General features: G+C 39.0%; 1 protein-coding gene across 7 annotated transcripts in view; it reads right to left on the reverse strand.

Annotated features, from left to right (window-relative positions):
* The window catches only part of LOC127436512 (oxysterol-binding protein-related protein 8-like), a 103456-nt gene that overhangs the window by 72907 nt on the left and 4729 nt on the right, over positions 1 to 25820 (reverse strand). For 3 of the 7 annotated variants that reach the window (XM_051690752.1, XM_051690749.1, XM_051690744.1), the window contains exon 2: positions 2076 to 2166. Coding sequence is in view for 5 of the 7 variants with exons in the window: in XM_051690749.1 (XP_051546709.1) it covers positions 2076 to 2120 (45 nt within the window). In the remaining 2 variants the exon portion in view is untranslated. Of the gene's footprint in view, positions 1 to 2075; positions 2167 to 2332; positions 2443 to 2775; positions 3089 to 6032; positions 6320 to 25820 lie in introns of those variants that run through there. The other 4 variants (XM_051690746.1, XM_051690747.1, XM_051690745.1 and 1 more) reach the window with 4 other exon arrangements.

Here is a 25820-nt window from a genome sequence, read left to right on the forward strand (position 1 = left end):
GGGGGTAAAAAGGGGGCTTATTTGTCATGAAGTTAATGTTACACTGCATAAAATCCAAAAACATGCATCTTGTTTGTTTCGAAAAAATCTTTTGATTTTGGGATGAAATGTGACCTGGACATGTTCTTGAGATGTTTCATGAGATGCATGCCTATTATGGTATTAGGGATGGGCATTTTGGACATTTCGTCTACTCGAGTCCTCTGAATATTTTCTACTAATCACTCATCGAGTACTCGAGGGGCAATGACATGTACATAACTGTATACATAATAACATATAATAACGTCTGACAAACATCTTTGGTTGCTGCATTGCGTCTTGTTGTTCCAGTGTATCGTCTATTCATTATTATAGACTGTTATAAAATAATCTGTTACAAAAATATTGATAATAATCACATTTTGTCATTATGTGAAGACTCACTGCCCAACTCAATGAAAGAATGGGCACAACGCACGTCTGTCTGTTCTTCCTTCAGGTTACCGTAGTAATCTTAGTAAGCGCATACCAGTTGTTTTTTTAGTCTTTTTTCTCCCAATTTGGAATGTCCAATTCCCAATGCGCTCTAAGTCCTCATGGTGGCGTAGTGACTCGCCTCAATCCAGCTGCCTCCGCGTCTGAGACCGTCAACCCGCGCATCTTATCATGTGGCTTGTTGAGCGTGTTACCGCGGAGACATAGTGCGTGTGGAGGCTTCACGGCATCCACCGCGGCATCCACGCACAACTCACCACGCGCCCCACCGAGAGCAAACCACATTATAGCGATCACGAGGAGGTTACCCCGTGTGACTCTACCCTCCCTAGCAACCGGGCCAATTTGGTTGCCTGGAGTCACTCAGCACACCCTGGGATTCAAACTCGCGAACTCCATGGGTGGTAGCAAGCGTCTTTACCACTAAGCTACCCAAGCCCAACCAGTTTCTTTAGTGTCTGAACAGTCTATTTTCAAATCGCGGTTGGCTTAACAGGAGACACCATAACCTTCGTGTTTTTAATATGCGTGTTAAGTTGAAGTTCAGTTTTGTTCTATTTTGCTGCACTCTGTCTAGCTGTTTGAAACACTCGCCTGCTGTATATGCGCTTCTTCAGCACGTTAGCCCACTGCCACATGCCTGGTGTGTGTGTGTGTGTGTGTGTGTGTGTGTGTCCAAGTGTTCGCTTCTGTGGGGAAAGCCGCGATGCTCCATACTGTTGTTGCTGTGATGATTCATGAAGCGTTCCATTAAACTCGGAGAGTCGGAATTTCCACCTTTCAACTGGGGAAAGTGCAACAGAATGACACTTTGTGTCAGACTTCTAACTTGGAAACTCGTGCGGAAATCTTCAACTCCCATTTTGTCGAGATGCAGGTGTGTGTTACATCACGCAAACATTTTGGCACCCAGGGCTTGGAAGTTTACAGTCAGTGACAAACATTCACTTTTATTAGATAATATCCATTAACGAGTCAAAGTTCTTACATTAAATGCCAATAAAATGTGTTTAGCAAATGTTTTGCAGAGACAGGTGTTCAAAACAAGGTTAATTACACTCTCTTTTGATTATCTCAACGATAGAATTGCAGCGTCGTATATCAGTTTGGTTGCTATGAGACGTCTCTGACAATCAATGTACCCCTCAAAATCACAATGTAATCAATCTCAAAATTAAAAATAAGCTCTCTCTTTGACATGTTTGTGTTTAGTTGTCAGGTAATTGTCACTGAATTTCGAATTAAGTGAAAAGTCACATCATGCATGATCAACATCGATCATCGTTTTCATGATTGATAATTGCTGCCACGTCCGAGTACCCGAGTACTCGTGCCCATCCCTAAAAAGTATCCCATCATGATGTAGTCTTCAGACCTCAAACGTTTTACATTGCATTAGTCTCTTTTGCGCTGACAGCAGAGGTGTGCTTCTGCTCTATGTAGTCATTAATGGAGAGAGAGTGTGTGAGTGTCATGAATTTAGAAAGTGTTTTAGCGTTAGCTCTGTTCTTGTCATTGTGAGGTCAGATACAGGTCAGTGTGAGCGCTAATGGCTCATTATATTATCATAACGCATATGTGTGTGTGTGTGTGCTCACCAGAAATCTCTCAGGATCACCCTGAGATTCGGCACAAGGCTCCATGTTTCTCCAGAAGCCGCTGGTCAGCGATGTTCAAAGTTCAGCATGTCTGTAGAAAAACAAACACACACTTTTAACATCATTTACATTTACAATTAGAGTTTATGCACAAATTCCTCTGAGATTATGGTTGCACATGACAACTGATTAGGCAATAAACATGTAGCCAAATGTCACACCAAATGCCACACACACACACATGCATACACACTCACAAAACAGAAAGTTCTGCAGCAATTATTCACTTCCTCTGGGAACTGAGTGATTTGTGATGTCTTATGTGTAGCTTGCTGGTTGATCTGAAAATACCACGCATGAAATGCATAAACAGTGGAGAGGTCAGTTTCTGTGTTTTACTTTTGTAAATGTCTAAATTATATACTATTTACAGTTCCTTATTAGCAAAGTTTTTTTGTCGGAAAAACAGTCATATTCATCGCTTCCAGTAAGCTTCACGAGAGTGTTGAGTTCAACCGGTCTCTCGTGTGATGTATTCGCGTTACCATGTTACGGATGTAATGTCACGGTCTCTTCTTGGTTGAGACATCCCGGACAAGCACACAAATGCATCATTGTGAGTAAACAAACACATACAAATACAGATCTAAACCAAAACCAACTAAGCTTCTGTACAGTGTTTGTAACTGTACATACTCACTTGTAAACAGCGCTGCTCCTCCGGGTGTGTTGCACATGTGTCAGTTCTCAAGTGAGCATGCCAAGGTGATTACGTCACACGCGCATACCACTGCTGACCGAAAGCGATGATTAAAAAATATTTAAATATTGCTCTTTGTTCGCACTAAAAGCGTTGTGTCGCTTTAGACATTAATTTAACAGCTGGTGTCATATGGATGACGTTTATGCTGACTATCTGTTCTTTTTGGAGCTTCAAAAGTCGGATCACCATCCACGTGGATTTTAAGGACCTAATAAGCAAAGATATTTTTCTATTTTTCTTCAAATGTGTTCTGCTGAAGAATGAAAGTCATACACACCTGGGATATCATGGGGGTGAGTAAATGATGAGAGAATTTTCATTTTTGGGTGAACTATCCCTTTAAGACTTGACAGTAAACGCCCACTGTTATGATTGGCTCTCTGCTCTTGATTGACCTGCTCTCTCACTGCTCACCGCTGCTGGGCGGGGCTACAGAAGTGATAACATAAAGTAGGTGTTGATGTGTTGTTGTGGCAGCTTGGTTTCAACAAATGATCTTTTTGCAATGACAAGGAAGTTTCAAGTTCTGAAACAGGGAACTCTTATGTTAAATGAACTCTTTTATGTTAAAAGATCAATGAAAATGTGATTCCTCATGCCATGACACCTTTAACAGACTGAATTAATATTTGTCTCTTTTCTGCCCACTAAATAAGATTCAAGAACCTCATACAGGCAAATGTGTATTCACTGGCATTGTCAAGAAAACACTAATCAACATGCGATCATTGGCAACAGCTGCTAGGGACCAAAATAGATCAAAGAAACTCTTTTATTTAGCACTTTTTTCAAACTTTTTCTGAACATAAAGCTCACTTGATGCAAACTGCATTTAATACACCAGATGTGAAGGCACAAACCTGGTGAACTTGGACAAATCCAGTTATTAACTCATTGTACCAAACTGGTACCTTGTAAACATGACTTTGTTTCCAGGTGGAATGATACAAATCTGTCAACCCTGACTCCTGTAAGTTGTATAAAGCTACATGAAAATTGTATGTACCAGTGTGATCTATCTACTCCACAAAATGAACAAACCAGAATTCCCCTATTCTCTCACATCTCTGGCCATTTTTGTTTTTTCCACAATTACCCTCACTTTCCTGCACATCCAACATTAAAAAAATAGCATTGCCGTTTTGACACAGATGGCTCTATTTGAAGCTCAAACATCGAAAGCGCTGTCACACAGGTGCTTCCGATCATTTGCTTTTCTCCTTCCTTAAAAAGGCCTCTTTATATCCGCCATCTCTCTGTCAGTCAAAACGGCCCACACTCGCCCAGAAACAGCAACGCTTGGCCTGTCAACTGCACCGACCAAAGCTTCACTGACGGAAACTTCTGATCTATAATTAGACAAGTAGGTCATGAAGTTTCTGTCTGTTTGTCTGTCTGTCTATCTAGAAGGTTTTTTTTATAATCAACTCAATTCAAAGCAGGGTGTGACACAGCTGAGTAACTAGTCAACACAATGTGTATGTGACTTCTAGAGAGACCTTGTCATATTAACACATACACACAAGTCTACCAGTGGGAAACAAACCATCTGGAGTTTGACCTGCACACTTTGCACTGAGACAAACAGTTTCTAAACCTTTGTGTGTTTATATACACATCAATAAAGCCCGTAAATCTGAATATGAATCATACAACATATTTCTCTCAGCCTGCAGATGAAACATATCAGCCTGAAACAATGGTGCTTACACACGCTGGACACCAAAGGCAATGGAAACAGTTCCAGGTGCGACATCAAAGGAAACTTCAATGCGTTCAGTGAATGTACTTACTCTACAAGTACAAAGAGTGTGCAGGTGAAAGCTGGTCTGAGAACAGATATTGAAGCTGCAGGCAGTGCAGCTAACATGGCGAGCAATATTTAACTCAAGAAACACCCCTTTGTTCATTTAATACCTACCCTATGTTCCAAACGGTATAAATGATGCCTTCAGATGGCAATTCAAATGGGAGAACAATCATACTGTAAGGTTGACCCAAACAGAATTTCCAATTAAAATGACTTAAAAAGTGAGTTTCGAATGAATGCTATTTTTGATCCCCACACTTTTCAGTCCTCCAAAGCTCTCACCGTGGATGATAAAGTCTTCCAAGGGAATAGGGCATAGGGATTAGCACTTCTGAATGGAACGCACCCTTAGTCTACCCACTTAACATGCTAGAGTCTTCTCGTTACTGTAGACTGTAACCTTCAGCTATGCGAGATATAGTTTGGGGTGATATAGCGGAGAAAAAACAAACATTTTATTTAGCCTTTTGTCGAAAATTTTAACGCTCCAAAATCCATATAAAGGCAGCAGAAAAGCAATCCATACGACTCCAGTGATTTAATCCATATCTTCAGAAGTGATATGATAGGTGTGGGTGAGAAACAGATCAATATTTAAAGGGGTCATGTCATGAGGAATACAATTTTCCTTGATATTTTGACAAATAAGAGGTCTTTCTACCATAAAAACATACTGTGAATTTCAGAACTCAAAACTTAACCCCCAATGCAATAAAAGCATTTATTTAAACCAAGCTGCCAAAACGACTCTGTAAAACTTTGTAGAAAGGAGGAAGCTGGGGCCGGCTTGACAAAACACAAACATTTATTGTTGCACTTTTCAGCCGCACGCAATAAGGCCGCATCTCAGCGTAACACAAAAGGTCTGCTTTTCAGCAACACCACACTGACACACACAGACAGCTTCGTGCGTCTCTCTCACTCATCTGACGCTGTCTCCTCTCCTTAAATACTCACGCCACCCCTCATTGGAACACGAGACCAGTGTGGCACACAGGTGGACCTCGCTCTACCCAGACGCCGCTCGGCCCCGCCCTGCTCGCCACAGCCTCATTCTCTACTTCCGTAATATTGTGACGTCACAAAGGGTATTCATTAATTCATGACCGCCTCTACAGCAACAACATCAATGCCTACTTTACATCATCATACCCTTGGCCCCGCCCACTGGGGCTCAGTTTGTACTCAGAGAAAGAGCAGGACAAACAGGCTTAATCCATTTAACACATTTTATTGATTCTCACAAATGAAACAGAACAAAGTAAAACATATATACACAGAATCAACTTTTAACCCCATTATTCCCTTTCCCACTCCCAATCCCCAACCTGACCCTCAACAAATATCCCCGTGGTCAAAGCCTGAGTTACACACGTATATATACCATATATATGCCGGTTCAGCGCCGTATCATTATCAGCTCTGTGTTCCCATGAAAGAGAGGAGGAGGAGTGGAGGAGAATCTAGATGAAGAACATCTCACAGGGGTCAAGTTGACCAGACTGATGAGTTGATTGTGATGTCATAGAGATCATTCATTCAGAAGCCAATGAGAACAGGCGGTTCTAGCAGCATCCGAACAGGTGTCTACATGGGAGGCTCCTTCTTTAAAATCAAACATCTTTCACTTTCAGTTCTGATACCCTAACTGATAGTGTCAGAGTAGCACGGAGGAGGGCGGGGCCAGGCCGGAATAACGCACGCCTGGACCCCAATCAGCCTGTAGTTCTCTCAATCTCTGGAACTGCCGTCTCCGGTCGCCTTTATCCTTCGCTCGCCTCATCAGGCTGATTGGGGTCCAGGCGTGCGTCATTCCAGCCTGGCCCCGCCCTCGTCTGCGCTACAGTCAGAAAAAGGAAATAAGACATGCAAAACGTAATTGCTGAAGCAACATCATGAAGGACATACCACCTGTCCTTGGTATCACAAGTACAAAGCTCAATCAGTACTATTAGTGCTTGTGTGAAATTTTATTGCACTTGAACAAGCTTGTAATGGTTGGTTGGTTGGTTATGCAATACAATGCAAACGTAAAAATGCATATCGCATTATACGTGGTTTTCAAAGATTTCATAGCGGTTTGCGCGCATTGTGAAAGTTCACACATTCACGCAATTAGTGATTATACAAATCTAAAAACAGGACACATTATCACAGAAAAGATGGAAATGACAGCGTCTCACCAGCTTTGTAATGAGAGACACTGTAAAATGTCAAATACAAACACTGACACTTCAACGCACTTTCAGTGTTCTGCCAAAATAAAAGCTCCAGGTGTAATAAATATGACAGAAACACATCACTATTGTATATGTAAAATCTGATCCTTAAAATAACAGTAATACTTACTCAGTATTATATTATAATAATGAACTTGACTGGGTCCCACAATAATAATTCAGCATTATATAATATTCAACTGGGTTCCAAACAATAAGAGAAGTTCACTCACAAAAACGTTTTAATACAAATAAGTGTTTATATACTGCTTTATTAGGCTATGTATCATTGTATAATATGGGTGCATATAAATAAAAACAATTAAATATTATTCTTCCTTGTGTTCATTTATGGGGCTTTTCCACTGCACGGTACGGCTCGACTCGACTCTGCTTGCTTTTTGGGGGTTTTCCACTGTGGATAGTACCTGGTACCTGGTACTTTTTTTAGTACCACCTCGGTCGAGGTTCCAAGCGAGCCGAGCCGATATTAAATGTGACGTCAAAACCCTGCAGATCACGAGAGAATCGTCACTACCAGCGTCATTGCTATAAGCTAGATGGCAGGTTAGCTTACCCTCGTACGTCGTCTTTGAGCTAACACAGTGATGTCCTCGTTTGCACTTTGGTGTGTGATTTCCCAAACTCTCCTGGTTTTTTTTAGTGGTATTTTGTCTTGCTGCCGTCAGCCTCTTTTGAAACAAAGTTTGTCGTCTTGCTGTGAAAAACAGCCACATGCCGAGAATCAAGAACACCATTCCTTCGATATCCTCCATTGCTCCTTTGTTGTGTGTTTGTGTCACCTTTAAGATGATGTCACGGCAGTAGAGGCGGAGCAACTATGACGATCAGCCTATAATCCCACCCACGTTGAGGCGGCACTAAACTGCAGTGGAAAAGCAAGCTCAGAAAAGTAAAGCGAGCAGAGTTGAGTCGAACCTAACCCTGCCATTAGTTTAAAAATATGGAAAATATGCCTTCATTATTTTGAACTAGATTTTTACTTCATGCATTAAAAATGTTGAATCTACTTGACACTAAGGGTGAGCGATATGACCAAAATCTTTATATCATGATAACGAGAAATATCACGATACAGTATTTTTTTCTGGAAAATCAATAAAAATGGGTTTACAAATTAAATAACCATATTTTAATGTCAACATCTTCTCAAAGCAATGCAACGAAGAAAATAATCCAATGATTTAAGTCATCTCTTTAGAGAATATATGAATATCTGAAGGCAAACATGGCAGGCTTGTTTCCTAATATCTAATATAATTCGAACAGAATTTTAGTAAAGATGGTAATGTTTATCACCCTATATTTTAACGCATGCTGTAGCTGTTTTCCTCGTCAGTGGTGGTTAGACTGTTGGGCTGTCTAACTGTTTGACTTCCTCCGTAGCGCTTTAAGGTAAAATAAAAAACCTTTCAAATGGGTTACGTAAGTTTTGTGGTCAGTGCCATGATTAAGTAGGGCGAGGGATCCCACTGTGCACATTCCTGTCTCTGTAGCACAAATATCGGAGAGCTTGTTGCACTCGTGCACACTTGTGTGCTTCAGAGAAAGCGAGCGCAACACTCATGTGAAACACAGATGTGCGTGTCAGATGAGAAGCTAACTTAGCGCTTATGAAGCAACATGTACAGTATGTAATTGAATTTGCTGAATTTCATTGAAATTTTCAATGTCTGAAAAACCCTATCAGTGGCTGTGTTTCCCGAAGCACTAAGTAGGACGTTAGTAGCACTTAAGTAGTACTTAATCTCTAAGGCGCGTTTCACAAAAGCATCGTTTTCTAAGTACTTTTGTAAATTAACTAGAGCTTTGAACCGCTCTTAAGTCCATTAAGTGCAACTTAAACATATCTGGCATCTTTCAGAGATTATCCAAGACAATGGGACATTTAATACATTGTATTAACATATTTTGATCATTGGAAAGCCATTGTCAACTACTTCAGAGGATAAAAAAGTGTCGACAAAATCGCTAAGAAATCAATAGGCAGTCTCCGCAGTCTACAAGTAGCCTACACAGTGCCTCACACTCTAACCAGATGATTTATTAATATTTAGACAGGTCTATGAGTAGTTCAATACTGATGGCCGTCATTTGAATCCTGTTCTGTGTGCATTTGTTCAGTTTCCAGCCGAAGAAACAAAACTTTAGGCTACGTGAAAGCCCCTTATGATTCACATCGTGTACACTACTGGCCAAAGTGATCAGCACCAATTTGGACTGGACAGCTCCCGTAACGAAGCACTTAAGTTCAACTTTATAATGAGCAATCTACATGCTGGTTTGGGAAACAGGCGTTACTCTGAAACCCAGCCAATGTCTCTTCAGTTCTCTCAGTCTCCTGACGCTGATGTATACGCACAAACCACGCACATGTACATTTACATATAGTGATATACATGATATAGCAAAATCTCTATTGATTGACATTTCTATCGTCGCCGTGATACATGCCGTCATATTGACACAATGGCTGTTTTAGTTGAAATGATGGTTCCTCTGAAAACATTTTAAATCCATTTCAGAGCAAATACATAATTATTGAGAGATATATAGAATACTGTCAATTGGCTAGAAATCATTATCGAGATATCATTTTTGTAGCCATTTCGCCCAGTCCTAATCTGTACTAACATTTTGTGAGAAAAGCACAGATGACTTGGTTGGATCCGGATTGCAAATTAAGTCTGTAGAACAAATTTATATAAACTGCTGAGGGAAAACCACTCCTGTGAGAACAGGGCTTATGATAGAGGTTTGGAGGAGTTTCCTTCGGCCCTTTTCCTAGAACCACACTTACAGAGAGAGAGAGAGAGTGTGTGTGTGAGTGTGTGTGTGTGTGTGTATGAGTGTGTGTGTGAGTGTGTGTGTGTGTGTGAGTGTGTATGTGAGTGTGTGTGTGAGTGTGTGTGTGTGTGTGTGTGTGTGAGTGTGTGTGAGTGTGTGTGTATGTGAGTGTGTGTGTGAGTGTGTGTGTGTGAGTGTGAGTGTGTGTGTGTGAGTGTGTATGAGTGTATGTGTGTGTGTGTGTGTGTGTGTGAGAGTGTGTATGAGTGTGTGTGTGTGTGTGTGTGTGTGTGTGTGTGTGAGTACCAACCATACGCTTTTGGAATCTCAGTGACATACAGACAAATGCATGACATTCCCAACAGCTGCACACACACAGTCAATGTGTGCCACTGACAATATTACTGCTCCAAACAAATCATATCAAGGCACTGTTTTATTTGAGTGTTTGATTAGTAAAACACATTTTATTATTAAGCCTGCCAGCTCTATAACACAATTTCTCCTTTGGGTTCTTCCATTAATTTTGCTCTTCTGGTTTTATTACACACTTCTGTGTTCCGTGTCACTACAGTGTTCAATGAAAAGTAACTTCTTTTTCACACTTCTCTAGCCAGACTGCCTGTGTGAGCTAAAGCGACTGTTGTCACTGAACAAACCCCGTATTGCTTCATTCAATTACCACAGCGGATTACACAATCATTTAGAACAGAGTCTGACAATAAATCATCATAAAGCGGACATGTTTTACACTTTTGATCAGCTCTGCCTTGGGTCGAAACTACAACCTTTCAGTTTGAGCCACTGCTCACTCAACAGGGCAGAGCTGATGATATGTGGCTACTATAGCCTGTCAGCACGCCACCATCACTCTCGCTACCTCTCTTTCGCATTCTCTTACTCTTTTCAGCACCAGGGCTTAGACAGATTAGCAGGTCAGCTCTGTGTTTTCTAGACAAGAGTCTCTGCTCATATCCGAGACATAAGCTTATCAGTTAGACACCCTGATTGTTTATCAAAAATTGTTCTTCAAAATCTATTGTACTAGCATCTGCTGAAGCATTTATAGCCACCATGAGCACACAAAACCGTTAATCTGAGGGATAAACAAGTGTCGACTTCATCTAATTCAATCTTGCAATGAACATCAACCACTACATGACTGCTATATGACAATAAGTGGCTTAACCTTTTAGACATTCTAATGTTTTTGTCCTAAGAGACAACTGACTAACGTAATTTGTCCCAACAAAGATTGAACCAAAATGTTTTAGCTCATTAAAATTCTGCAACAGAGTTTGTTAGAGCTAAAGGGAAATGAATTGCGATCTTTATATGAGGGTTGTCAAACTACCAACATTTTTGTTGTTGGTGCCAATACCAGTAAAATTTCACGATTCTCGATCCCAATTTCGACACAGAAAGTTCAATGCTGACGTACTGACAGCATCTAAAACGCAATACTTTTACGTATTAACACCTTTAGAAATGTACAAATGTTTACACATACTGATTGAATTAATCAGTTTATTTCATTGCATTTACAATCAATGAGATTAGTTAAATGTTAAATGCCATTACATTTATTTAACGGAGTTGATGCATTTACCTATTTTGACATTATAATGGTTTCATTTGGTTCAGTGTGATTTCTGCTGCCCTATTCAACGTTTTAAAAGGATTATGGACCCTATTTTAAGAGCGCTAGTGTTAAGTGCAAGGCTATGCCAAAAGTCATAAGTGCAAAGTCAGTGGGCATGGCCATGAAAGTTTGGTATTTTCGTGCAAGCATTCACCAAGTCTAGGCGGAAGTACTGTAGGTTTGGCGAAATCGCACGCGTAACGCGCAAATGGGCGGGATTACGTGCAATTTAATTCTGAGGTTTTCTCCGGTTATTATTCCACTGTCTGCATCTTATTATTTCGTTCATTCCCTCAAGCACCAGTGATTAAACTTACAAATTAGACCATAAATACAACTGTAAATTTAAACATAATAATAATAATAATAATTGAAAAATAAACCATGACCTATAGAGAGTTTAACACAAATGTCATACTTTTTTTTTTTCTCCTATAAGACTCATATAAAACTCTGATTTTCAGGGACATAATTTGATGTTCCACTATATTTTCGGAGTTTGGACATGAACTTTATTTCCAACTGCTGGTGGAATCTCCAAACTGCAAATGCAGAACTGAGTTTAGACTTTGCGCTGAGTTAAGATGTGGTTTTCAAACGGCTTAGCGCAACGATCTATTTCTCGGGAAAATAGCAAATTACGCTTTGCACCACCTCATTAACATACAACAAACACACACAGTTTGCGCGCATATACCCACAATAGCGCAAACACTCCCACCCATGCCCACTTGTGCTTTGCACTGGCACGAAAATTGCGATTAGGATTAGCGCTCTCACGAAAATTGAATAAGACGTTGCGCACGGTTGTTGCGAGTAAAGCTGTACTTTACGCGCTTACGAAAATAGAGCCCTATATCACTTTAACCAAGACTAAACTTTAAAATGTTAACATTTAAATAATTAATTAAGCATTTCATTTTTATTTTGTTTCCCATGGAACACAAAAGGAGTTTTCAGAATATCAAAAAACAAAAACAAAATAACCACAAAAGCACAATAAATCAATAATAAAAGTTATCCATTTTATTAGCTCTCTATATTCCAAATCTTCAGATAGATTTGTGTGAGGAATAGACCCATTTTCAAGCCTTTTATTCAATAATCTCTGTCTCCATCCTCTGTAGCACCCACCGTAACTCTCCATCTGCATTGATTTTTGTTTTATAATTCAAAAATTGCTGCCTCAAGAACCATTATGATGCAGGATTTACAGCAGTGATGTCGAATATTCATTGGCTGCACCATTACGGAGTGTATCAGAAGTTTTTTCAGCGACTAATAACTTAAATTCCACTCTCTACCTCACACAAAGATATTGTATGCTGTCAGGAAGCACACTGGATTTAGCTCATTATCCTTTAGACTACTTTTGTACTGAATTTTGCCATTTTTCAGAATAAATTATTGTGATTAAATGTAGCCTATCTGCCTGTTGTTTTCTTTTAAATGTTTTTTTAATGGTTTAAGGGTAGGTGTGGGATTAGCATCTGTAATATATATATATATATATAAATTAATATTTTGTAACTACATTTATTATCACTGTAAATTAATCTGCCTGGTACATCCTTTTATAATGTTTAAAAGTTTAGGGGTTGGGGTAGGGTTAAGGGATCTAAAATATACAGGTGCATCTCAATAAATTAGAATGTCGTGGAAAAGTTCATTTTCAGTAATTCAACTCAAATTATGAAACTCGTGTATTAAATAAATTCAATGCACACAGACTGAAGTAGTTTAAGTCTTTGGTTCTTTTAATTGTGATGATTTTGGCTCACATTTAACAAAAACCCACCAATTCACTATCTCAAAAAATTAGAATACATCATAAGACCAATAAAAAAAACATTTTTAGTGAATTGTTGGCCTTCTGGAAAGTATGTTCATTTACTGTATATGTACTCAATACTTGGTAGGGGCTCCTTTTGCTTTAATTACTGCCTCAATTCGGCGTGGCATGGAGGTGATCAGTTTGTGGCACTGCTGAGGTGGTATGGAAGCCCAGGTTTCTTTGACAGTGGCCTTCAGCTCATCTGCATTTTTTGGTCTCTTGTTTCTCATTTTCCTCTTGACAATACCCCATAGATTCTCTATGGGGTTCAGGTCTGGTGAGTTTGCTGGCCAGTCAAGCACACCAACACCATGGTCATTTAACCAACTTTTGGTGCTTTTGGCAGTGTGGGCAGGTGCCAAATCCTGCTGGGAAATGAAATCAGTATCTTTAAAAAGCTGGTCAGTAGAAGGAAGCATGAAGTGCTCCAAAATTTCTTGGTAAACGGGTGCAGTGACTTTGGTTTTCAAAAAACACAATGGACCAACACCAGCAGATGACATTGCACCCCAAATCATCACAGACTGTGGAAACTTAACACTGAACTTCAAGCAACTTGGGCTATGAGCTTCTCCACCCTTCCTCCAGACTCTAGGACCTTGGTTTCCAAATGAAATACAAAACTTGCTCTCATCTGAAAAGAGGACTTTGGACCACTGGGCAACAGTCCAGTTCTTCTTCTCCTTAGCCCTGGTAAGACGCCTCTGACGTTGTCTGTGGTTCAGGAGTGGCTTAACAAGAGGAATACGACAACTGTAGCCAAATTCCTTGACATGTCTGTGTGTGGTGGCTCTTGATGCCTTGACCCCAGCCTCAGTCCATTCCTTGTGAAGTTCACCCAAATTCTTGAATCGATTTTGCTTGACAATCATAAGGCTGCGGTTCTCTCGGTTGGTTGTGCATCTTTTTCTTCCACACTTTTTCCTTCCACTCAACTTTCTGTTAACATGCTTGGATACAGCACTCTGTGAACAGCCAGCTTCTTTGGCAATGAATGTTTGTGGCTTACCCTCCTTGTGAAGGGTGTCAATGATTGTCTTCTGGACAACTGTCAGATCAGCAGTCTTCCCCATGATTGTGTAGCCTAGTGAACCAAACTGAGAGACCATTTTGAAGGCTCAGGAAACCTTTGCAGGTGTTTTGAGTTGATTAGCTGATTGGCATGTCACCATATTCTAATTTTTTGAGATAGTGAATTGGTGGGTTTTTGTTAAATGTGAGCCAAAATCATCACAATTAAAAGAACCAAAGACTTAAACTACTTCAGTCTGTGTGCATTGAATTTATTTAATACACGAGTTTCACAATTTGAGTTGAATTACTGAAATAAATGAACTTTTCCATGACATTCTAATTTATTGAGATGCACCTGTATATATAAAAAATCTCTAAAAATGTAAAAATATTTTTATTTAGTTCAAATATATAATACATTATTTATGCAAATATATTTATAATGGATTTGTGTATTTGTCATGGATTCGTAAATATTATAAGCTTCTTAAGCTGTAAATATGTAAAAATTTACATTTAAATGGTACAAATATTAATGAACAAATAGCTACGTATAATAATGAGATTGGGCTGCGATACCAAAAAAAAAAAAAAAAAAAGGTAATATGCTATTGAACACACTCCTTTAGCCTGTTTAACAAAGTTAAATGTATCAATGTAAATGATCAATGCAAATAATTGCATGTTTCCTTGAAGAGACCGTGCAAAGCTCACCGGCATAATGCTTGGGAGTTGTGGGTGGTTGCCAGGGCATTGTTATGTAGTTGCTAAGGTGTTCTGGGTGGTTGCTTGCTGACCCAAGTTAAAAGAGTCCTGCCCCTTGTAGGCCTGTCGCGATAAAATAATTGTCTGATCGTGGTTATTTGAGACAACCGTGATTATGGTGCACTTCAAATTCCAATCTCATTTAAATGCCCAAATAAGGGAATTTTATGTCATCAATGGTGCATTTGTGTGTCATTAATTTGATCTCCGAGTGTCACTGAGCTGCACCGCAGATGTCAACCAGCAGCTCCTGTCCGGAAGAGCATGTAAGAGAAGCGGTTCATGCGCTATTCCGGACGGGATGCACGCACCGTCAGCAGACTCGCGCCAAACTCCAACAATTACGGAGGAGGAGGAGCTTGGCGAGGAAATTAAGGCCTTGCCTACAGGCAAGGCTCCGGGGCCAGATGGATTTGCCGCTGAGTTTTTTTGTGGGCAGGTGGGCGGGTGGGCTTCATTACATCCATCTATGATTGGGAAGGTTAATGTTATTAAAATGAATTGTATTCCAAAATTCAACTACCTACTACAATCTCTCCCTGTAGATGTCCCCCTCTAGCGGAGTTAGTGAGATCGTGGAACATGTCCTGCACTATGAAGATGGTACATGGTGTGTTGAAGATGTTGCACTTCAGCATCAGGCAGAAAAGATTTCTTGCTGCCAGCCTGGTAGTTTTTACCACCCAGCATGTGTCACTGCACCTTGTTTGGGCCTTAAACAATATCCCTCAGTTAAGGCAAGCAATGGAAGATGGCACCTGCTATTTTGGGACCATGGACACCTGGTTGCTATACAAACTCACTAAAGGCACAGTTCATGCGACAGACTACTCTAATGCCAGTGTAACAGCAATATTTGATTCTTATCAGTTGTGCTGGAGTGGATTTCTTTGCTCACTCCTCTCTATACCTCTCTCCATCCTCCCCAGGCTGCAAAACATAAGTCACAATTTTGGCTCTTCTGATCTGTCCATATTCTGGGTGCCCATCCCAATCATGTCCATTATGGCCGACCAACAGGCAGCCATGTTTGGAGAATCACAATGGGCACAGGGACCTTCATGGACATCAATACAGGGAATAAGCCACACACCTCTGTGGCTGGTATGTGCCTTCCAAAACAGTATTTATCTTGACATAACTCATCTCACACCTGCCAAAATGTAATGAACCATACTGTTGTGTAGGGGCAAAATGCAGTTACTACACACTTTTTTTAAAAGGAGTTTTAGATATTATTTTGGAAAACAAGCCAAAAAAGACTAATCAAAAATGTATTTTGTTCCAGTGTATAATGGTTTAGACTACACTTTCTCATTTTTCTGTTCACTTCGATCCATCTTTAACTCACAAAAAACAATCGTATCGCCGATTTTCTTCATGATAAGATTCACACAGTGAACGTGACACATATATTATGATTCACTTCGTTATAATCTAGCTGCAGCAAACGTAGAGTGTGCATCAACTGGGAGAAGATTCAATCTCTTCCCCGGTCACTTCACGCAACTCATAGACGCGGCACTGACTGCACAGAGAAATGCCAGTTTCGGAGTAAATTTTCATTACCCGCTTCCTTATTATTTGAACTTTAACAAAGGATGTTTTAAAGATATAATGCTGGGTTGTTTCATTGCAAAATGGAATGCGGCACAATAATCGTTTTATCTCCATTATCTTGTTTTCATAATCGTTGGAAGCCAACATCGGAATTGAAAATAAAATTTGATTAATCGCAATACACAGCCCTAATATATACCATTGTTTATGCATATTTTTACATACACTACCGGTCAAAAGTTCTGAAACACTTACTCATTCTTTATTATAATTTATTTTTTCACATTTTAGAATAATAGTAAAGTCATCAAAACTATGGAATAACATAAATGGAACTATGGGAATTCTGTTGTGACTAAACAAAATCCAAAATAAATCATAACTGTGTTATTTTAGCATCTTCAAAGTAGTCACCCTTTGCCTAGAATTTGCAGACATGCACTCTTGACATTTTCTCAACCAACTTCTTGAGGTATCACCCTGGGATGCTTTTTAAACAGTATTGAAGGAGTTCCCATCTATGTTGGGCACTTATTGGCTGCTTTTCTTTATTATTTGGTCCAAGTCATCAATTTCAAAAACCTTTATTTTTTTATTAAATTTTAGATTTATAATGAATTAAATTAATATGGTGGCACAATTATATTTTTGTCTACAAAACTAATTTCAAACATTTAAGCATACGCCTTCAGATCAAAAGATTTTTAAGATCGTGAGAAACATTTCAGTCAAGTGTTTCAAAACTTTTGAACGGTAGTGTACTTAACCCTTTTGTCTTTTTCATTTTTGTTTTTTTTTCGATCATTTTGGCTGTGTTAATGTCAACAGCATTCATTTTGCCAAAGGTGTGTATTTTTGGGGGAATTTAGCTATTTCAACCTCAGTTCCTAAAATACATCTATAATACACTGTGAACACAAAATAGTTACTTCTGACAAAAATGTCCCCGCTGAAACCCATTAAAACTGCAATATTTGATCCCAGTGCCATTAAAGCATAAAATCATGAATTCTATGATATTATGCTTTCATTCCGGAGCCCTGGCTTCAAAATTTAAATGTTTTATATTTTCCACCACATGGCGCCATTTTTCTCATGTTTAGCCTATGGAGCAAATACAAGCTTTTTCCCTATTCTCTGTGTGCTGTATTATAGAGCACTGCAGGCCAATTGAATAAATGATGCAGCTAAAATTGTGTGGGTGTGTTAGTATGGATGTCAGAGTGTGTTTTGTATGTGTGTATTGAGAAATGAGTGTGTGTGTGTGTGTGTGTGTGTCTGTGTGGGCATGTTTATGTGGTTTACGAGGACAATTTTTTAAGTTACAAACTGATAATTACAAGGGTATTATTATGCTATAAATGTGGTTTATGAGGACATTTCTAGTGTCCCCATAATTTAAATCGCTTAAAAAAATATATATATATACTAAACGATGTTTTATTGAAAATGTAAAAATGCAGAAAGTTTTTTGTGAGGGTTAGGTTTAGGGGTAGGCTTAGGGAGGATAGAATCTATAGTTCATACAGTATTAAAATCATTATGTCTATGGAAAGTCCTCATAATGATAGCTGCACCAACATGTGTGTGTGTGTGTGTGTGTGTGTGTGTGTGTGTGTGTATATAAAACAACAGTGGCATTATGTAAACAAACTGGCATTTAAAGAGTTAAAATCCTGAAAATGAATGAATATTTGGTCAGTGAAAGTGGAAAATAATATTAATATATAATTTTTTTGTTTTTTGACATGGATATTTTTGTCCTTGAAGGACCTCTGAGTAACTTTTTTTTATTGACGCACAAGGGTTAAAATATTTAAAATATGTATATTTACCAATCTGACTGATTCACATGGCAAGGAAAATACCTGTAGGTCAGATGGGGCTTCAGAAAGATGGAGATGACAGATTTAAGTATTTAAGTGGTTCTCTTTACCCAGAGTAGATCTGATAGCATTTTACACAAAGCATTTTTGCTATTTCTGTCTTTCTTGTCAACGGTTCTGTAATATGAGGGAGCGATATTGAAATGCGGCGATAAGAAAGGCGGAAAAACTAAATTGTTCTGACATAGCGTGCTTATATGTTAACAGCTTTGCTTTGTTGATTATAACAGGAGCGATTATCGCATCACTTGCTTATCGAGACGCGGTACAACGCCATTTGCATGTCGAATCTTAAGCTCAGTGAATATGCGACATACTTGTGACTTTCTCTCTGCGTGCACTTACACTAAACTCATCAAGCATTCAATGAGCTGCACGAGAGAGGGAGAGAGGGATGCGGAAGAGCTGATTTACTCATGCAAATTCTGGAATTTCAATCGATTTTCAGCTAAATGTTTAAGTGAATAAAAGTGTGTAGGAATTCACCCGCATTATGAACATGGAACATGCAGGGATTATTAAATTTGTGCACAGTACAGACAATCCTGAGCCGAATTTGTTGGTTATCTTCTCCGTTGTGCACATACACTCACAAACAGCCTTTGTTGAACTGCTAAACGGTGACGACACTGTGAGTACGTGCATGTAATTGTGTTTCCTGTCGCTTCAAATCACCATTCAACAGCGTGCAGTGTAGAAAGCGCACAGCTGAAAGGAACTAACAAGTGTTACGTTGCGTAAAGAATATTAATGAACCATGTGAAACTTCAACAGCGGCGCTCATAATTTAGCGGTGGTGCACCGCTGCGAAATGCATATAGGGGAAACACTGTGTTCATTTTTTCATAATTAATCACACTGAATTTATTAGTTATATCGACTACCCTAAAGAAATGTAATGAAATGTAACATAACACTACTTAAGCCCTCTAGTAGATCTTTTCTTTCAGTATTTCTTAACCTCCTCTCCTCACAGCTGGTCGTGTTCCCTGCTGTCCTCCTTTTGTGAGGGATCTATATTTAGTTCGGCCCCCAGCACCAATACTGGAACACTTAACAACAGCTCTCAGCTGGGAATCTGCGCCATGCGGGCGAGCAGGATTCCTTCAGTCAAACAAAACTTCATTACCATGACAATTAAGAAACAACAGAAAGACCCTCAACCACAGCAGAGGAGACCAGAGCTATTGAGCTGAGCTCTTAACCAAATAATTTTAATTTTTGGGTGAAATATTCCTTTAAGGCACATTCATTAAGGTCTGATTATGTAAATAAGCATGAATTTAAAACTGCTGGATTGCTATGGTCATAATTATCAGTGGTGTTTGACAAGACAAACCAATAATTGCAAAGAAAACAACGCCTAAGCGTGTGTTCACACTTGGCAGGTTTGGTTCGATTAAAACAAACTCTGGTGCGATTGCTCTGTTAGTGCGGTTCATTTGAACAAGTGTGAACGCTGCCATCCGAACCTTGGGTGCACCAAACAAGCGGACCGAGACCGCCGGAATAGTGGGTCTCGGTCCGCTTCCAAACGAACTCTGGTGCGGTTCGATTGATATATGAACGCAACATGGACCAAAGACGTCTAAACGGACCAAAAACACGAAGTAATTTGGCTAATACTGACCTCAAGCATACCTGGTTCTTCTCATCATAGGAGCTATGTTGCCCATTACAGTTCAGAACAGGCGTCGGAACCGCCGTCAGCCGACCTTACAGCATATCTTCATTTGTGTGTGCAACGGAGGAATTCCTGCCGCTGTTATAACTCCTTTACACATTTTATTAGCTCTTCGTTTGTTCTCAGCTGGTAAAAATTCCACCATATATACATATATATATCTAACGAGCGCATTTCGCCCAGCAGCCAGCATTGCTTTGGATGTTCGGCAAGTTCCGTCGCAAAATATACGTCATAAAAGCTGTCCAATCAGGTTGTGACCTTATCGTGATGCCTTTTGTTTTAAATCTTTAAGTTCGGTGTTAAAAATGCCAGTGTGAACGCTAAGCGAACCAAGACTAAATGTATCATTTTCTTTTTTGGTCTGGACCAAGAGAACCGAACTACAAGTGTGAACACACCCTAAAGTGAAGTGTGGTACATCTAGAGTGTTTCTATACATAGTAAGCAATAGAGATTCCCATAGCAATCAACACAAGAGAGGGAACTTTGTTAATGAGATTCCTCTGTACCGCTGACGCAGACAGCTGTTCTATCATTTTTTTAATAATAAACTAAATACCAGAACTACAGTCACGTGCATTATTCAGTCATCTTGACATTGACTTCCTCTGTTCTATTCACACAAGCTCAGTTTAAAAGTCCATTATCTACATTAACCTTAACTCAAACCACAGCACCACACCACAGAATCTTTACAAGACTCAAGAAGAGGCGTGTCGTGTGGTTTAATCACAGCCCAATGTGAGCAACACAATCCAGAGTTTTTTCTCTACTAATAGTATTTGGACACTTAAGTCACATTAAACATTTGCTCTAGGTAAAAACATTTAAAAGCAAGTGGCATTTATTGTTCAGAATTATCATAAGCACCCTTTGCAAGCCAAATATTTCACAGTCTTTATACTTTTTCTCAGAAGTGCAGTATCAGATTAAACATTTCCGGTAAAGTATTTGTAAGAGTTTGTAAGGCTCACACAGGACACAGTTCTCATGTGAGCTGTTACATCCATTACAGCTAAGTATTAAGAGTGTTCTGAAGATATCTTTGTGAATCTAGCCAGCACACAATACAGGGCTCCAGACTAAAAAATGACTTAGAAGCCATTGGCTCCTAAACTGAAACATTAAGGAGTCAAATGGCTGTTTTTAGTCGCCAAATCACAGAATTGCTCGATTTAGATTGTTGTTCAGAAACAAGATAGAAAGCAGAAGAAAAGACAGCTGATAACCCATTAATCGAAGGTTTAATAAACTGTATACAGCTGAGTTTGCATTCCCTTTTGTCTCATAAATGTTCACACCCCTTTCAAAATGTATACAAATATATATGTATATATAGATATATGAGATATAAGTCGGATGGCACGAGGGCGAGTAAATGATGAAAGAATTTTCATTTTTGGGTGAACCATCCCTTTAACTTTGAGTTTATTTATATTTTTGAATGCAGTTATCTTGGGATGCACAGCACGAGCACGTGTTTTCCTTTTATATTTAGTGTATTGGGATTCAAAATGTTAAAATATGGTTATCTTTCACTCACTAGTTTTTCAACAGCTACAGCCTCTTCGTAAGCAAAGACCGCGATGTGCTCGTGCGTTTTTGTTTTCAGTTTGATCATAAATGTGTTGAGATTGAGCACGGTGGTAAGGGTGTGTGTGTCCACGGCACACTCGCATTCAGATCTGCCTCCGTTCCGCTATACAACACCCATATTTTCATAATCCAATCAACAACCAATGGATAAACTCAAATCCCCGCCCTATATTTTTTTCTTGTTCAATAAGCCGTCTCACTCGGAAATACTTCACAATACGGAAGTAAACTCAGTCGCAACTTCCGTTTCATGCAGACTTTCATGTCATTCATACGTTTTTAAATCTTTTTTTTTTTGGGGGGGGATTTTTCCCCTTTTTCTCCCAATTTGGAATGCCCAATTCCCAATGCGCTCTAAGTCCTCGTGGTCACATATTGATTCGCCTCAGTCCGGGTGGCGGAGGATGAATCCCAGTTGCCTCCGCGTCTAAGACAGTCAACCCGCGCATCTTATCACGTGGCTTGTTGAGCGCGTTGCCACGGAGACATAGCGCGTGTGGAGGCTTCATGCCATCCACCGCGGCAACCACGCTCAATTCACCATGTGCCCCACCGAGAACAAACCACATTATAGCCACCACGAGGAGGTTACCCCATGTGTCTCTACCCTCCCTAGCAACCGGGCCAATTTGGTTGCTTACGAGACCTGGCTGGAGTCACTCAGCACACCCTGGGATTCGAACTAGCGAGCTAACGAACTCCAGGGGTGGTAGCCAGCGTATTTTACCACTGAGGGAATTCACAAATCCCTATTTTATTATTTCATTTATATTAAGGTGTATGAAGCACACATGCAGAAAAAAGCGCAATTTATATGACAGTTAATCATGAAAGTCTTTAAATAGACAATTAATCATCATAATCGCAATTATTTCTTTTTCCAAAATTTGTAATCGTGACAGCCCTAAATAGGAGACGGTATTTGAACATCAAACACTGAATCTTCAACAACAACATTTTCAGCCAGGCTAAGTTTTCCGATCATTATAGTCGTCCGAAGTGTTCAAGCCAGTTTTCAACCCCTTTTACCCTCTCAAATTACGAGGAACGGGATTCAGACCTCAGAAACCCATCACAGGTTTGACATTCACAGTCTTATGAAGGACAACACAGAAACACTGGCATAATGAAGGTGATGGATTTAATGAGGATTAAAACTCCATTTGATTTGAAATGCAGGGAAAGTGAAGGCAGCGTCGGGAGATTAAGGCTGCTGACTTGAGAGCTTCCATGTTAGCGGGGCTCATCATTAATATAAATGAATCTGCTGGGGTGCTGAGGCTACAACCAGGTGAAAATAGCTAGGGTTTTGTACGCTGGCCATCACCATCTAGGAGTGGCGGTGGCGTAGTGGACTAAAGCACTGACCAGGTAAGAAGAAGGTTGCCAGTTCGATCCCCACAGCCACCACCATTGTGTGCTTGAGCAAGGCACTTAACTCCAGGTTGCTCCAGGGGGATTGTCCCTGTAATAAGTGCACTGTAAGTCGCTTTGGATAAAAGCATCTGCCAAATGCATAAATGTAAATCTTGTACAATGACAATCAAATAATTAATCGTTAACAAACTCGTTAAACTAAGCATTGCTGTCCATGTATCTAGTCGATCACCAAATTGAAAAGTATAATAAAATGTCAATTAACAAAGTTTTATTCAACTTTGAATGTTTAGACTTTCCTTTCAGCCTTTGATATTTTTCCATAAAATGTTAGCGGTTTATTTTTATCCAGCCACAGAATAATTTGGATTGAAACTTGACGTACAGGTTTGAGGAAAGCTTTTCCGCAGGGCTGAAGGAAATAAACGTATTTATCAAGTGAATTAGTTGAATGAAATATTTCGTCATTTTGACAAGAGATAGGAGCAATGATAAGCTGTATTTCGATTCCATCCTCTTGGTGTTTCAGCTACTAATACTATGCAAAATAAGATGACAAATGCACCATCAGCGTCAGTAACATAAAACAACGTGGGAATGGAAACTCCATTTGACAGGCAAATGACGACCACTGTCTCTAGTCTCTCGTAATGTTTTGTTTGAGTTGAACACGTGCAATGTAGTATAAACTTTTATGTTCCTCTGAATTTTGGATCTTGTATCTAGAAGATCTATGCAGACGGAGCTGGAGTTGTGATGTATTGAACAATGTTGTGAATTCTGCTGATTTAAACATGTCACCAAGGTAAACTGTATGCAGTCTCGTTTTCCAAAAAAAGTGTTTATCGATTTAAAGCTATCTTGTACTATAATGTTTAATAGTGCAAATTATATTGTAACTTACTTGCTTTGTAAACAAACAAACAAATTTCATGAGAAATATAAATAATATATCACATACTGTAGATTTCTTTTTGACATATTAAATATGTTGCTAAAAACAAGATTTGATATTTTGTGGTGGGGCAAAAATATTGGCAGAGCAAGAACAAATCGGCCCAGCAGAAAAGTGAGCTCTGAATTTATTTTAATGGGTTAGGACTATATGTTAAGATAGTAGTTGTACTGTTACTAATATTATTAAATATAACACAGATGCTACACCTTTTATTTCACAATGAGACTTAAACATGGCAGCATAGAAAGTAATGTGGAAGTGTGTGGTCAGGTTTCTGAACAACTATCAGCTTCAGAGAGATAGTGAAAACATGAACCTTTACGCAAAGATTAGAGATACACACCGGTATTGTGCAATACGAGTATGTTCACAGTATCACAACAAGAATCTAGAAGGGTTATGTATCCGTTCATGTCTTATGGGATCAGAGACTAAAACTAAAATAAAGGGTCCTTCCTTGACAGGCATCAAATGCTTAAAGGAATACCACGTGTTCAAAATAAGCAAAGCTCAATCGAAATCATTTGTGGCATAATGTTTTTTTTTTTCTTAAAAAATAAGAAGCAAATATCTGGGATACAGTGAGGCACTGACAATGGATGTAAACGGGGCCAATCTGTAAACATAAAAATACTCACTGTTTTAAAAATATAGCCACAATACGTAAACAACATGCTTGTTAACATGATTTTAGTGTGATAAAATTGAATAACTAACCTTTTCTGTGACATAAGGCTATATCCAATTTTTCAACTTTGTTGCCATGACGACATAGCAACGTTTTTCCAGAAGAATTCCTGTGATTTTATAAAATTATAAGCTTCACATTTCTGTCTTCAAATCCTCCAAAAATTGGCCCCATTTACTTCCATTTTAAGTGTCTCACTGTAACCCAGATTTTTGCTTTTTTTAAATAAAATGAGTGGCAAAATAAGTCATAAATTTTTTTTGTGGTAATCAACATTATGCCACAATTGATGTTGATTGAGCTAAAAGGGATAGTTCACCCAAAAATGAAAATTCCCTCATCATTTACTCACCCTCATGCCATCCCAGATGTGTATGACTTTCTTTCTTGTGCAGAACAGAAAATAAGATTTTTAGAAGAATATCTCAGCATCTGTAGGTCAATACAATACAAGTGAATGGGTACCAAAACTTTGAAGCTCCAAAATCCACATAAAGGGGGCTTAAAAGTAATCCATAAGACTCCAGTAGTTAGATCCATGTCTTCAGACACAATATGATAGGTGTGGATGAGAAACATCAATTTTTAAGTCATTTTTTATCATAATAAATCACCCAGCAGGGGGCGATATGCACGAAGAATGTGAATCACCAAAAACAGAAGAAGAAGAAAAAAGACCTGATCTGTTTCACACCCACACCTATCATATCACTTCTGAAGACATGGATTTAACCACCAGCGTCATCTGGATTACTTTTATGTTGCCCCTATGTGGATTTTGGGGCTGCAAACGTTTGGCACCCATTCACCTCTATGTACAATGATTTTTTTAAGTTGTTTTTTGTTTGTTTTGTACTCTCCCTATTCAAATAAATAAATAAACTCATTCAGAATACAATATGTAAAGCTGATTTGCAGATGGAAAAGGACTGGGCATATTATTCAGAAAATAAGCTACAGTTCATGGAAATAGACATGAAGAGTATATAATGAATTCAAACAATTATATCAATAATTGTATTATGTAAAAATTCAACATATTTACTTATTCTGTCTCTGAGCAATTTTGAGATGAAGGTACCATTTTAAATAATACAGTGTTTCCCCTATATGCATTCAACAGCGATAAATCTATCAC

This window comes from Myxocyprinus asiaticus, chromosome 47 (assembly GCF_019703515.2).
Source record: "Myxocyprinus asiaticus isolate MX2 ecotype Aquarium Trade chromosome 47, UBuf_Myxa_2, whole genome shotgun sequence".
Taxonomy (NCBI): Eukaryota; Metazoa; Chordata; class Actinopteri; order Cypriniformes; family Catostomidae; genus Myxocyprinus; species Myxocyprinus asiaticus.